This window comes from Chrysemys picta, chromosome 3 (assembly GCF_011386835.1).
Source record: "Chrysemys picta bellii isolate R12L10 chromosome 3, ASM1138683v2, whole genome shotgun sequence".
Taxonomy (NCBI): Eukaryota; Metazoa; Chordata; order Testudines; family Emydidae; genus Chrysemys; species Chrysemys picta.
In genome coordinates, this window is record NC_088793.1 from 134040762 (window position 1) to 134054563 (window position 13802).

General features: G+C 41.0%; 1 protein-coding gene across 6 annotated transcripts in view; it reads right to left on the reverse strand.

The window, feature by feature from the left end:
* Window positions 1-6580: 6580 nt before the first annotated feature.
* LYST (lysosomal trafficking regulator) overlaps window positions 6581-13802 on the reverse strand; it is a 151462-nt gene continuing 144240 nt past the window's right edge. For all 6 annotated transcript variants that reach the window (XM_042848373.2, XM_005291190.5, XM_042848372.2 and 3 more), the window contains 3 exons: window positions 11151-11307; window positions 10834-10905; window positions 6581-8815 (listed from right to left, as the gene is read on the reverse strand). In XM_042848373.2, the coding sequence (XP_042704307.2) occupies window positions 8677-8815; window positions 10834-10905; window positions 11151-11307 (368 nt within the window). In that variant the 3' untranslated portion in view covers window positions 6581-8676. The remainder of the gene's footprint in view (window positions 8816-10833; window positions 10906-11150; window positions 11308-13802) is intronic.

Consider the following 13802-nt stretch of genomic DNA (forward strand, 5'->3'; position numbering starts at 1 on the left):
ATGGAAAGAAAGGGACTTCCCCCCCAGCTATTTCAATTTAAAATATAAGTAATATTGAAGGGAAAGGGAGAGAATGGGGAAGAGAGAACCAACTGAGGAAATGTTCTTCCCTGTAAGTAGGGGGACCAGATAGAAACTGAAAAAACGGGATAGGGATGGGGGGGGGGGTAATAGGTGCCTATATAAGAAAAAGTCCCCCAAAACCGGGCTGTCCCTATAAAAATGGGACATCTGGTCACCCTACCTCTAAGTCACGTGACCTAACTATAAGCATTCACTGTTTCCTAGCTCCCCTTCTTTCCCCTCCCCCCCACCTTTGTAATGTGTTGTTGATCCTTTTCAGAGTGCTTCACAAAGACATTCTTACAGCCCCCTCTCTAGTGTGGAGAGTGACACAAAACTGCATTCACCCTACAGTACAGGAATAGGGGAGGAGAAATTTAGGCCATTGCATTAATGGCAAACCCTTACAAAAATGCTGTAGAATAGTTTATTATCACATGGAAGAGACAGGATAATCTTTTAAAAAAATAAAACACACACACACAAAAAATGTGCTAATAGGAAGTCTTGGTTCCAGGGAGTCCAGAAACTGTGAGGCTGTATTTTCAGCCAAACCCAACCATTTTGACTATATTTTTTTCCCAAGCGTTGTAAGTAAACTTTAGTTTTATACACACATTACTAGGGGAACTGAAAAATGTTGCAAACACTTCAGTTTGTTTGATTTCCAGTGCTTTTACAATTCTCTCCTGGCCTCGTCCTGGCAGCTTCACCCTCACCCAGCAAATGCAGCAGTAACTCATAATTCAGATGCACCTTCCTAAGTAGCGGTTGTGATGTAAACACTCATGCCCTTGTAACTGGACTGAGATTACTAGTTACACACAACATGGGTTATTTTAAAACAGCCTCTGATCACTGACCTGGGTTTGAACCAATGACTCAAAAGTTACTGGTTTCTGACACACATATCAAGCCCCACTATAAACATTATATTTTACCAGTCCACCCACACGGCTTCTTCTTCCCCTGCTGTTCTTGCCTTGAAGGTCACCCTCTAAGGGGGTGGGCATCCACCTCTCTTGAGCAGCCTCTGTGGTTGGGTGTGTCCATGGTCTTTAAACCAGTCTATCCCCGGTATGGGGGCCATGTCCCCAGAGCTTCCTCCCTGGAGACACTATCTCCCTGCAGCCCTCCCCAGGCTCAGTCCCTACTTAGTCCCTGCAGCCAGACAGGAGCTACTTCATTACTCCCCCAGTCCCTGCTAGCAAACTGGCTTTGGCTCAATCCTAGCAGCCAGCCAGGAACCTCTTGTTCCCCCAGTCCCTGCCCCCACTTAGCTGTCAGTTATGCTGCAGTTCCCTCAGCCAGGCATGCAGTCCTTTCTTCTCTAGCTGTAAGCAGCAACGAACTGTGGCTCTGTCCTCTGTTCTGCAGCTTCCCCTGCAACCACTCTAGCCTGCTTGGGGGACCTCACCACTGCTCCTGACCTGGGAGGAGTGTGACAGGACCCAGAGGCCTCCAGCAGGGAGCCTCTGGGTCTAGTCCATCCCCTCACACCCTCCATTCCCAATCCCCTTGTCAAAAATAGACACTAGGGTGAACATTAATGGCTCTTAGGAAACAGAGCTATTAGGGAAATCTTGCCCAAGATGAAATGCCATAACAGGGGAATTGAGCTTTGAGGAAAAGGGATGGATTAGCATTGAACTAGTAGATAATTTAACATTGAGAATGAAGCACAAAGGTCAGTGACATTTAAGAGACCATTAAAACTTTAGTGAAAAAAGACAGTGCCCTAAGTAGTAATACTTAAATGGCAGGTGGTTCTGGAACAGTGCTTCAGTTTAATTCTGTCCTTAAGACATGGCTATAATTCAACATGCTCATGTTTACTTTTGTTAAGGAAAAGAGAGCAGGGTAATTATGCCCTATTTTCAAGGATATTCTGAAATGACTAGGGTTACCATATTTCAATATTGCAAAAAGAGGACACTCCACGGGGCCCTGGCCCTGCCCCAACTCCGCCCCCGGTCCCACCCCAACTGCCCCCCCCCCTCCCCTGAGCACCCCACATTCCCCCTCCTCCCTCCCGCCCCCCGGCTGCTGCTGCACTGGGGAAGTTGCTTTGGCCCCCGCTGTGGTGGAGAGCGGCAGGAGCCGGGAAAGTTGGAGCCCGGGGAGGAGGTGGTCCCCTTACCATACCTCCCTATTTTCCTGGACATGTCCGGCTTTTTGGAAATTCCTCCCGGACGGGGATTTGAGGACCAAAAAGCCAGACATGTCCAGGAAAAGCCGGACGTATGGTAACCTACCCCAGAGCCGCCTCCCGCCCGGCCGCCGCATCCCCCCAGGCCTCACCTCAGAGCCGCCTCCCCCCTGCCCGCCGGAACCCCCAGGCCTCATCTCAGAGCCGCTTCCTCCTGCTCGCCAGACCGCCCCCAGGCCTCACCCCCGAGCCACCTGCTCTCCACAGGCCCATCCTCAACCTTCTCCTGCCTCAGTGTCCCCTCTCCTGAGAGCCTGCCCTCCGCAGCTCCCCCACTCTCCACAACCCCCGCCTCAGAGTCCCCCACCTTCCACAGCACCCCCACCTCAGTCCTCTTCACCTCCCACCCTTCATTTCCCCAGCTCCTCCCATAGCCCACCCACTCCACACCCTCAGAATCCCCCATCCTTCACCTCCCTCAGGGGAGCCTCCACCCTGCTCCCAGTTGGACCCGGCAAGGCTGCGGCAGCTCAGGCTGCGGGAGGCGCTGCAGCGTGGGCCCTTCCCCCAGGTGGGGGAGCTTGGGCTCCCGGGAGCTGCTGCCGCTGCCACGTGCCGAGAAACTTTCCCCTGCGCCGGGACCCGGCCCCGGGCAGCGGCTCCGCCGGGGGAGGAAGCCCCGGCTGCATGGACCGCTGGCGGGGGGCTCCTTGCATGGCCGGGACGGAGGGGGGAGACTGAGGCTCTGCCAGAGCCGCGGGGGATACTCGGAGGAGGAAGAAGCAGCCGTGGGTCCCCCGCACCAGCAGCTGGCTGCAGAGACGCCACCGCTCCTAGCCATGGGGCGCAGGGTTGCAGCAGCACGGGGGGGTTGCAATCTGCAGGCTGAGCGAGCTGACACCTCAAGAGGAGAGGGGACAGTGGGTAGGGTTATCATATGTCCGTATTTGCCAGACATTTTTATATATTTAAAAAGTCCTCCCAGATGGCAATTAACAACTAAAAAGCCAGACATATCCGGGGAAATACGGATGTATGGTAACCCTAGAAATGACAACATACTGGAGCATAACTTATGCTCCTATAGGCATTTTCAAGTAATAAAGCATCTTGTAAACATTATTTTGGCTCCTTGCTTCTGTAGCACTATATTACAGCATGGAAACACATGACAATTTATTTTCTACTTTAGGGTTTGTCTTGGCCTGTACAAACCACTAAAATACCACTATCTTTGGTATAATTATTTTTAACTAGCAGAGCAATTCATCCTCATTAGGGAACAGTCAATAACAAATCTGTTTTTAAATTATAAAAATGACAAAGCTTGAAACTACCATATTTTAAAAATGTTGTAGTTCAGAAATGAACTACTTTCAGAGTCTTTCTCCAGGCAAAAGTATTTATGCCAAGTATCAGTCCAGCCTTATTTATTGAAAAAAGAATGACTCTCTGAAAGTAGGGTCACCTCCTTTCACATGGACAAAGACCAAAAAACTATGCCTATGATCCTGTCCACCAAACTACACACCATCTCTTCTAACTGAATTGTAATGTGTACATTGCATTTTGAATTCACTGTAGTAGCAGCTCTAATTAAGAGCGTAAGAACAGATATACTGGCTCAGACCAGTGGTCAGAGGGAATAAACAGAACAGGGCAATTATTGAGTGATCCATCCTGTCCTCCAATCCCAGCTTCCGGCAGTCTGAAGTTTAGGGACACCCAGAGCATGGGGTTGTGTCCCTGATCCTTTTTGCTAACATCTGTGAACTTAGCTAACTAATTTTTGAACACAGTTACACTTCTGGCCTTCACAACGTCACACGATGTACAGTCAACCGGTGCCAGGGGAAGTAGTACTTCCTGAAGTGGGTTTTAAACCTGCTGCCTCTTAATTTAATTGGGTGACCCTGGTTCTTGTGTTATATAAAGTGGTCAATAAAACTTTCCTCTTCACTTTCTCCACACCATTTGTAATTTTATAGACTTATATCACATCTCCTCTCAGTCATCTCTTTTCTAAACTGAACAGTCCCAAATCCCAGTCTTTTAAATTTCTCCTCACATGAAAGCTGTTCCATACCTCTAATCATTTTTGTCAACCTTCTTCGCACCTTTTCCAATGCTAATATATCTTGTTTGAGATGGGGCAGCCAGAACTGTATACTGGATTTATATAGGAGCATTATATTTTCTGTTATTATTTATCCCTTTCTTAACTGTTCCTAACATTAGCTTTTTTGACTGCTACTGCACATTGAGCAAATGTTCTTGGAGAAGTATCCACAATGACTTCAATCTTGAAGTCTTTCTACCACTCTTTCTTGAGTGGTAACAGCTAATTTAGACCCCATCATTTTCTATGTGTAGCTGGGATTATGTTTCCAACATGCATTACTTTGCACTTACCAACTTTGAAGTTCATCTGCTGTTTTGTTGCCTACTGACCCATTTTTGAAAGATCCATTTGTAAGTCTTTGTAGTTAGCTTTAGATATAGCTATCTTGAGTAATTTTCTATCATCTGAAAATTTTGCTGTTCACCATATTCATAAATGATCTGGAAAAGGGGGTGAACAGCACAGGTCTCAGTACAGCACCTTCAGGGACGCTGGTATTTACCAATTTCCTTGGTGAAAACTGACCGTTTATTTCTAGCGTTTAACCACTTACTGATCTATGAGAGGACCTTCTCTCTTATCCCATGACTGCTTGCTTTACTTAAGAGCCTGTGGTGAGGGACCTTGTCAAAGCTTCCTAAAAATTCAAGTACATTATATCAATTAGATTACTCTTGTCCACATGCTTGTTGACACCCTCAAATAATTTTAATAGATTGGTGAGGCATGACTTCCCTTTACAAAAACTGTGTACTCTTCCAACATATCGTGTTCATCTGTGTCTAATAACTCTGTTTTTTACAATAGTTTTTCAACCAATTTGTCTGGTACTGAAGTCAGGCTTACCGGCATGCAATTGCCAGGATTGCCCCTGGAACCTTTAAAAAAAAAAAAAAAAAGGCATTACATTAGCTATCCTCAGGTTAAACTACTTAGTGTAGGAAATGCCTATTGGACTCTACCATCATAAATCCTTAACAGGAAGATAAGCTTGTCTGTTTGGAGAATTATGTATTGTAAGTAGTAAATCTCATGGTCTTTCTGTCCATTTTAAAAGAACCCTTCACAAATAGACTATCTACAAATCTACCACAGGTACTATGAAGGAACTCTTCTCTGGTAGAGCTAAGAAGTTAGAAGGGGAAGAATAGTCTTCTTGCTGCTGATGGCTAAGAAGGGACCCATTGCTCTTCTCCAGACTGTTTCCCAGCAGTTCCCATATCAGAGCAAGTGGGTGGCCATTCAGTGGTGGTCCAGTGGGGGGATAGTAGTGAGCCAAATCCTCAGATCATCACTCAGGCAAAATATTAGTCAACTTGAGTGGGATTTTTGGCTGAGTAAAAAATTGACTAAGGGCCTCAGGATCTGGGCCAGTGTCATTATGTCCTTACTATGCACCCATAAAAGTTTGATCTTAAATGAAAGTCTTAATTTAAGGAAAGGATTCACATCCTATAACCAGATCTACATCTACCAACCCTTGCTCTGTAATGGAGGAGTCTAACTACAATGGGATTCCACATGGGAGCAAGGTTCTGCATGTATGGATTTGTTTGCAGGACTGCAATTCAGTTGAAGCCTCTGCCCTTACCAGCAATAGTTGAATCACCTGTTGTTGCTACACAAGTCAAAAAATGATTGGACATATTTAATATCTGTAGGTGCTTAAGTAATGGCATGAAAACAGCTCAGTTCATTTTATTTCCAGTTGAAAGTGCTATGGATTTTACTGTGAAAATAAAGAAAGGACATAACCTGGAAAAATGAGAGCTGGTACATATGAGAACCAAGAACAACTGAATTAAAGTAGGTTGAAAAAAGTGGCTTATATAGAAAAGGATTTTCATGTTGCAGATTGTCTACACAGCAGTGTTCATACATGGTCATAGCTATACAGAAAAATATCTCCCCCTTGGAGTTTACAATCTAAATTAGCCAAAACAGCAAATGATCAGATTAGTAGCAATTGGAGGGAAAGTGGTTACAAAACAAATAATGGACCAAATTCTGCCCTCATTCACATCCAGGTAACCGTATTGCCTTTAGTGTGGGGTTGCCTACATGTAAGAGGGGGCAGAATTTAACCCTGTAACTGGTTCTGTTGTGAATGCAATGTGTTCATTTTACTTTTTAAAGAGAGTAGGTTAAGGTACAGGAACAGCCGCAAATGGCACTGAAGAAGTGAACAATGGAATGCTAACTGGAAAATGAGTTGATAGACCGAACCCAAAAAACTGCTATAGGCATTGCATAAACAGCCTTTTATCTGTATTTGTATCAAATTAATGATTTATTACCCAACACCACAGGTGGCAGTGTATACAAAGACAGTGCAACATGTGATTATTTACAGGAATTTTCAGCCTGACATGCACATATACTATCATGAGATGTTTTAATATTTCCAAAACATGTTATCAAGCTGAATAAATATTCCCTGCCCCAAAAGTTCATTTGTGTTTTACATAAAAATATAATATTGCACTTTTTACAAGAACAGCTATTTTGCATATCTGAGATTTATAACAAATGGAATGCTGCTTTTTAAAAAATAAGACTCCATGAGCAACATCCCATATTTAAATTGGGGAGCAAGTAAAAGCCTCCAAAACAAAAAAGTTTTAAATGAAGCATATCACTTCAACATGAACCAAAAAGCTTCTCCGTTTGTATTTGGAGAATGAAAAACATGATTAAAGCCAGCTTGTAAAATGTACCTGCAATATATGCATTTAAAAAAGTTAAATTCATACAGTATGCAGCCATTTGCTTATTCTTCACTGGTCCAAAAGATCTATTTTTGGAATATGAACTGTGGGAAGATCCTTGTACTTAATCTATCAAGTTTTTTGAAAATCTAGACATTAAAAGATGTACACTTGGAATTTTCACAACAAATGCACAGATTGTATGTATATTATGATTTGCAGGTATCTATACATATTTTGTCTTTATCACCAGGTGCCAAATTATAGATCTTAAGTACAGTGTTTTGCAGGAGGATAAATACATGCAATGAGTAAAAATATAGCCATTCAAATCTATATGGTAGAAGTAGAATGTGTAAGTGACTTAAAGGAAAATAGGGTTTAACTACTTAATGGGTTTCTGTGGCATTCTTGGGTTGTAACTTTTTTCCCCTAGTGGAGGAATATGTAATTATGCTCAGCTGATATTGGCTTTCCGAATATTTAAGTTATTGAGCGCGTCAGTCCTGTGTGGAGGATGCCATAAAAAATTCACCTTCAAATTCAATTGAGAGGTTGTGAAGTATTAACCCCTGACCTAAATGCATGTTCCTTTTTCAAAGATTAGCACCTAGGAATAAGTATCATATTTGCACTCTGTGTGTGTAAACTTTTCTGAACGATCTGACATATATGATGAACACTGATTAGTCAAGCAGTTATGGTCTTATTCAAACATTTTACATGTATTTAACTCTCACATGGCACTAAATGGGAGCAGATGATATCTGCACTGTTTTCTTTGTATTTTTGAACTCTGAAATATATGCTAAATATATTCTGCCACTTAGATTCATAATAACTAACTAGTGTTATGCATTTGTGCAATTTACAATTAGATGAAAAACCTTGTTTAACTATTGCTTCATGATGCCATGAGGTGTCTGGTTGTTATTAAAACACAGACACATTGGTTTCTGTCTGTTACAGGAATATTGTCCTATTAGAGCTGAGAAGACAATTAGCAAAAAACTATGGAATATCAGGGAATAACGGAAGTTCAATTTTTAGCATTATGACACACCATAAAATGGTTGGTGCACAAAGCACCTACTGAGTTATTTGCTTCTCCAAAAAGCAGTTTTGAATCCTCCATGTTTAAATTTTTGGGGTACTAATGCTAGAGCCAATTGGACTGTACTGACTGATCAGATACACACATTGACAATCTTCTTATAAATATTTAAGAAATTTTAATGCTATTGGTACTTTACAACACAAAGAATAAAAGGGAAAAAAGTCACCACTAGTGATTCAAGATTTGGAATACTTGTGTTCAAGAAATTATTTAAAAAATACTATTACATTTTACACTGCAGCATTTCAGCTTGTTGGTTAGAGCATTTGTGTGCCATGTTCCTTGTATCAGAGTATATAAAACCAGAACTTCCTTGTAACCTTGATATGGTTTAAAATTTGGGGCATGCATATACACATTTTACAATAGCCTCAGATTGATGTATGCTTTCATCAACTCACTTGTTTTAAAGAAGTTCAATACATTTCAAAATCCAATTAAACAACAGAGGTTCTATGATCTACTCTGGATTTAAAGTGCTTCACGAGATATGGTGATTTAGCAGCACGAAGAGTCATCAGCCAGCTGCATAGCTGCTAAGGAATGAGTAGAACATGGGTAGTTTCAAGCGCTGCTGGTCCTTGCGACACCAAGCTATAACAGTTCCTTCACTATTCGCTGTGTACAAGTGATGACCATCACAGGAAAATGTAAGGCTGAAAACAATAAAAATCAAATTTTTATATCATATTTAGCAAATTATACTATTTAACTGAAAATACTAGAGGAGATACTTTAAAAAAAGACAAGTACAGCATAACTGCAACCAACACAAAAATCAGTAGCTTGCCTTCAGTGAGGCAAGTTCCTATGAATGCATAAGTCTAGTGCTGTGTGCGCGCGCATATGTGGGCGTGGGCAATACCTGCCTGTTCAAACTGCAATTCAAGGTGTCAGTTACAAACTTTACTGACATAAATTTAACTTAATGCCCAGTCTGTGTGTTTTTCTCTTTGTCACTTCAAGTACAATGTGCTGTGCTGCTCCTGCGGTCATTTCCTGGGTGGAACTCTCTCTGTCTGGCAGAGGGTGTTCACAGTGCAGGGTCCATGCCCCTGAAAGCTGCTCTCAGATGGATGGCCAGAACCAGAATCTGGCAAATTTCATGGGATACCTTTTTTGTTTTGTGGTGTTTTTTTAAAGGCAGGCATTTCCTGATTTTACCACCATAGTAAGTAAATCCACCAGTTCTTTCTACACTTCTACCCCGATAGAATGCTGTCCTCGGGAGCCAAAAAATCTTACTGTGTTATAGGTGAAACCGCATTATATCAAACTTGCTTTGATCTGCCGGCGTGCACAGCCCCCCCCGGAGCGCTGCTTTACCGCATTATATCCGAATTCGTGTTATATCAGGTCGCATTATATCGGGGTAGAGGGATAATTGTTTTATTTCAAGAGACTTAAAAAACCATAAACTTGTACGAAAGTTCTTGTTTCTAATTACTGTGAGGTGCTGCTGAGGTGATGGTTGGTACACATTAAATTAAGAATGACTAAATTAACTTGATGCTGAGAGCACAAGTTAAACCTGAGACCCCATTACAAATGTGAAGAGAATTATGTATCTATGCAAAGCTGTCAGATGGGAGTTCACCTTCAGCCATTCACACACACATTCAGAATCCCTAATTACACATTTGTACTGCAGAACCCAAGTGTTTAGTTTGCTGTACTTTCTGCAATTTAAAGAACTCATTGTGGGTAGCAATGCCTCTCATGCTCTATTAGTATTCTAACACAACTAATGTCAAAATAATCATTTTCCTCTGTATTTAAAAAGTAATTCTCTGGATTAACCAAAAACAGTTTCTAAATAAATTGATACCGTATCCCCATTTAAAAAAAGAATTTCTGCTGCTTAGAAGAGCAAGTCAGTATTTCAGAAACCACTATTAGCAGGGTGTGGTAACAGTGGTAAGTGTTGGCTTTAACAGTGATCACTACAATATGTTTTAAAATGTTGCTTCAGTTATGGGCACAAATATAAATTCTTGTAATAAAATTTGTTACTGTGTTACTATTGAAAAATTATGAAATTTAGGGCATGATCCTGCAAGTCCTTCATGCAAGGAAATTCCCATTGAGAGCATGCTTTAGTGGGAGTTTGGGCCCCAATTCTGCAAACAGTTTAGCATGAGCATAGCTCTTACATAAGTGATCAATGAGCCTCTTCATGTGTGCAAAATTACACAGGTGCTTAACTGTTTGCAGGATCTGGGCTTTTTTGTGCCAGCCAGGGGGAAGGGTGAGGCGGAAACACACAGTAACAAAATAAAGCCACACAAGTCATTTACTACTGAAGCTCATACTATAACCATTTAAAAATCTGCTTAATTGAAAAGTAAAAAGATAACTTGTCAAATTAGGAGTTAATATGAAAATCCTGGGGGAAAATATGAACTTTGTTTTAAAAGACAAATGAGCAAGTATTGTTCAGTCCACAGGGGAATCCTTCAAGTTTCGGTCTGCTTGCAGCTGAGAATATTTATTACTGTCATGTTGCAATGTATTTGTGCTCATTTTACTTTCATGGGGAACTAGTAGGATTGTGTGCCTGTTTTAAGATAGTTTTGTTCATCCACTTCCCTCATTTGTCAGTGTCTTAAATAAGTCAAGATTTATTTTTAAAGGGAACTTGAATTCTTTTTATGCAGCAAATTTTTTTTTTTACCTTACAATAGGTTTATTTGATTTAGGAAATGTAATTTCCCGCACAGGTTTCAAGTCCCAAGTACTCCACAGCCTGAAAGAAAGAAAAAAGTAATTATTTTCTCCATATTCTACTTAACCTAAATATTTAGGGATAAACATAAGTTTAATTTTAGAAACTGCGAACAGTTGAACAGCTAGTTCAATTTTTTGTAAAAGCAGAACATTAGCATGATTTTAAAACTGCATACAGTCTCAAAACAAAAACAAACATTGATTTTATAAGTGTCTATCAGCAAAACACTTTAAGAACTTAAGGAGGAGAGTGTATGCGCTTACCTTACAACCCCATTTTCTAACCCCCCTGCAATAACATTGATGGACACTCCTTCCGGCTGGTTAGAGAAAGCAACAGAGCAAATGATTTCCCTGCAGTGAACATGTCCTACAAGATCACCATTTACCGTCCAAAGTCTCAGATCACTGCCCCCTCCAACTGTAATACAAAGTAAACCACGAATATTACAAGATAATCTAGACTATTTGAATAGCCTATGTCATTTAGCTTTCAAGACCACATCAGCAAGAGATCAGTTTAGTAAAGGTTAAAACTGATTCAGATCAGAAAGCTGTACAAATACTGTACCATAGTTATTTTCTCTTTTTACCATATTTACCATATTTTGTATAGGCAACCCCCCACAAAATTAATATGATTTATAATATAAGCCCTAGCACTTTAGCAGTAAGGAAGCTATAAAACATTCTACTCACCAATTAAACTTTTGGAAAATGCTAGTTTTCATGTTAGCAGGTCACAGTAAACACTGTAATCTCTCTCTCTCTCAAGGTTTACCTCTATCTGCTAATGTGTTCACACTACAACTGCCTTGTCTTTACTAGGATTTTATCTCTTGTTAATTGCCCTATGTTAGCTAACACAAGGTAAGAACACACCATTTTTTCCTAGTGAAGACAAGGCCTGAGAGTGGTAGAGATAAAGGAGACGAATATCTCAGGCTAGGTCTACACTGCACACCTTACAACAGTGCAGCTGTGACACTACAGATGCACCATTGTAAGGCGTGCAGCGTAGCTGCTCTTTATCACGAGGAGAGAGCTCTCTCATAGACAAAATAAAAACACCCCCAACGAAGGGTGGTAGCTTCATCGACGAGAGAGCGGCTCCCGCCAACAAAGTGCTGTCCACAACGGTGCTTTTTGTTAAAACTTTTGTCATTTGGGGTGTTTTTTTCATACCCCTGAACGATAAAAGTATTAACAACTAAAGTGCAATGTAGACAAAGCCTCAGATTCAGTCTTGGCCCTGCCCCTGGAATGTTAAGACCATGTATTGTGTTTCTGTAATTGCCAGAGGTCCTAACCTTCAATCATCCTTTAATATAATAACCTACTTGTGCTACCTTGCAAGATTTTTATTTACAGCCCTGATTTTGAAGGGCTAGAATGGTATTTGATCCACCTCACTCTACATGGGAATACAGGAAGGAAGAATGAAAGCAGCTTCCTGAAGAGACATTAGAAGCCTCTCCTTCACAGTACGAGTCTGGCATTGAGAACCAAGACATTATGTATAGAGGACTGGACCCAAACATTAGAAATAAAGGTTTCAGAGTAGCAGCCGTGTTAGTCTGTATCCGCAAAAAGAACAGGAGTACTTGTGGCACCTTCGAGACTAACAAATTTATTAGAGCATAAGCTTTCGTGGACTACAGCCCACTAAAGCTTATGCTCTAATAAATTTATTAGAAATAAAGTGAATGTTGGGCCAAAAAACTGCTTGGTGCTATATGGATTATAAAATTAATCTATTTATCTCGCCTACCTCCCTTGATGGGGGAGAAAATTAGATGCGCACACACACACACGAGGCGCGTTGTCCAAATGACGGCCTCAAACTAACATTAACTACACTACAAGATAGAAAAAGTAATAAAAGATAGTGAGTAGTCAGTGTGCCTCCTCTTACAGAAACAAATATAGTGCTGTAGTGTGTGTATACAATAAGTGTCAAATCATTATGCACCTTAAGCTACTTCTAACTGCCCATGTGAAAATTTGACCTAATATACAAATACATGATTGGGGATGTGTGAGGAGGAAGAACAATTAAGAAAAAGCTGTTTTGTGCCATTTGGCTGCGGAGTCAGGGACTTTCTGGGAAAATTCCTTGCAGGGTTCCAAACTCCCTAGTGTTCTGCATTAACAACAAATGCCTACACTTTCTTCTGGAGGTTTTTTTCCCTTAAAAACACCAAACAAAAAACCAGACTCCTCTACAGAATTTTTCTGGTTCCAGTCACAGCAAGACCACATGTGCTTTTCCTGTTTGCTTTGAGTCACTAGGTAATGAACTCTTTGTTAATATAGCATATGTGGTGCCTCAATATAGTGCATATATTAAGGGACATCTGAATACTCCAACAAGTCTGCAAAAAGAAGAACAGGAGGACTTGTGGCACCTTAGAGACTAACAAATTTATTAGAGCATAAGCTTTCGTGGACTACAGACTTCGGATGCATCCGAAGAAGTGGGCTGTAGTCCACGAAAGCTTATGCTCTAATAAATTTGTTAGTCTCTAAGGTGCCACAAGTCCTCCTGTTCTTCTTTTTGCGGATACAGACTAACACGGCTGCTACTCTGAATCCAACAAGTCTGTAGTTTTAGCAAATGTAATTTTGCTTTGTACAAGTAAAACGCCTTAGGAGGATACAGTATCTTGGAAAACAAATCACTGCTATGAAAGTAATTAACGTAATAGAATTTGAAATTCTCAGGACTCAAACTTTCAAATCTTTAAAAAAAATCAAAATTACACATGCAGTCCTGTCAATCACTTACAACCTGCATATTTGTAACTACACAAAACATATACACATCATACTGTATATAGAAATAAGAAGTTATTGAGTTGATCAGTTGGCTGCTCAAATGATTCAAGTCACATGACAAACTATTGCACTGGGAAA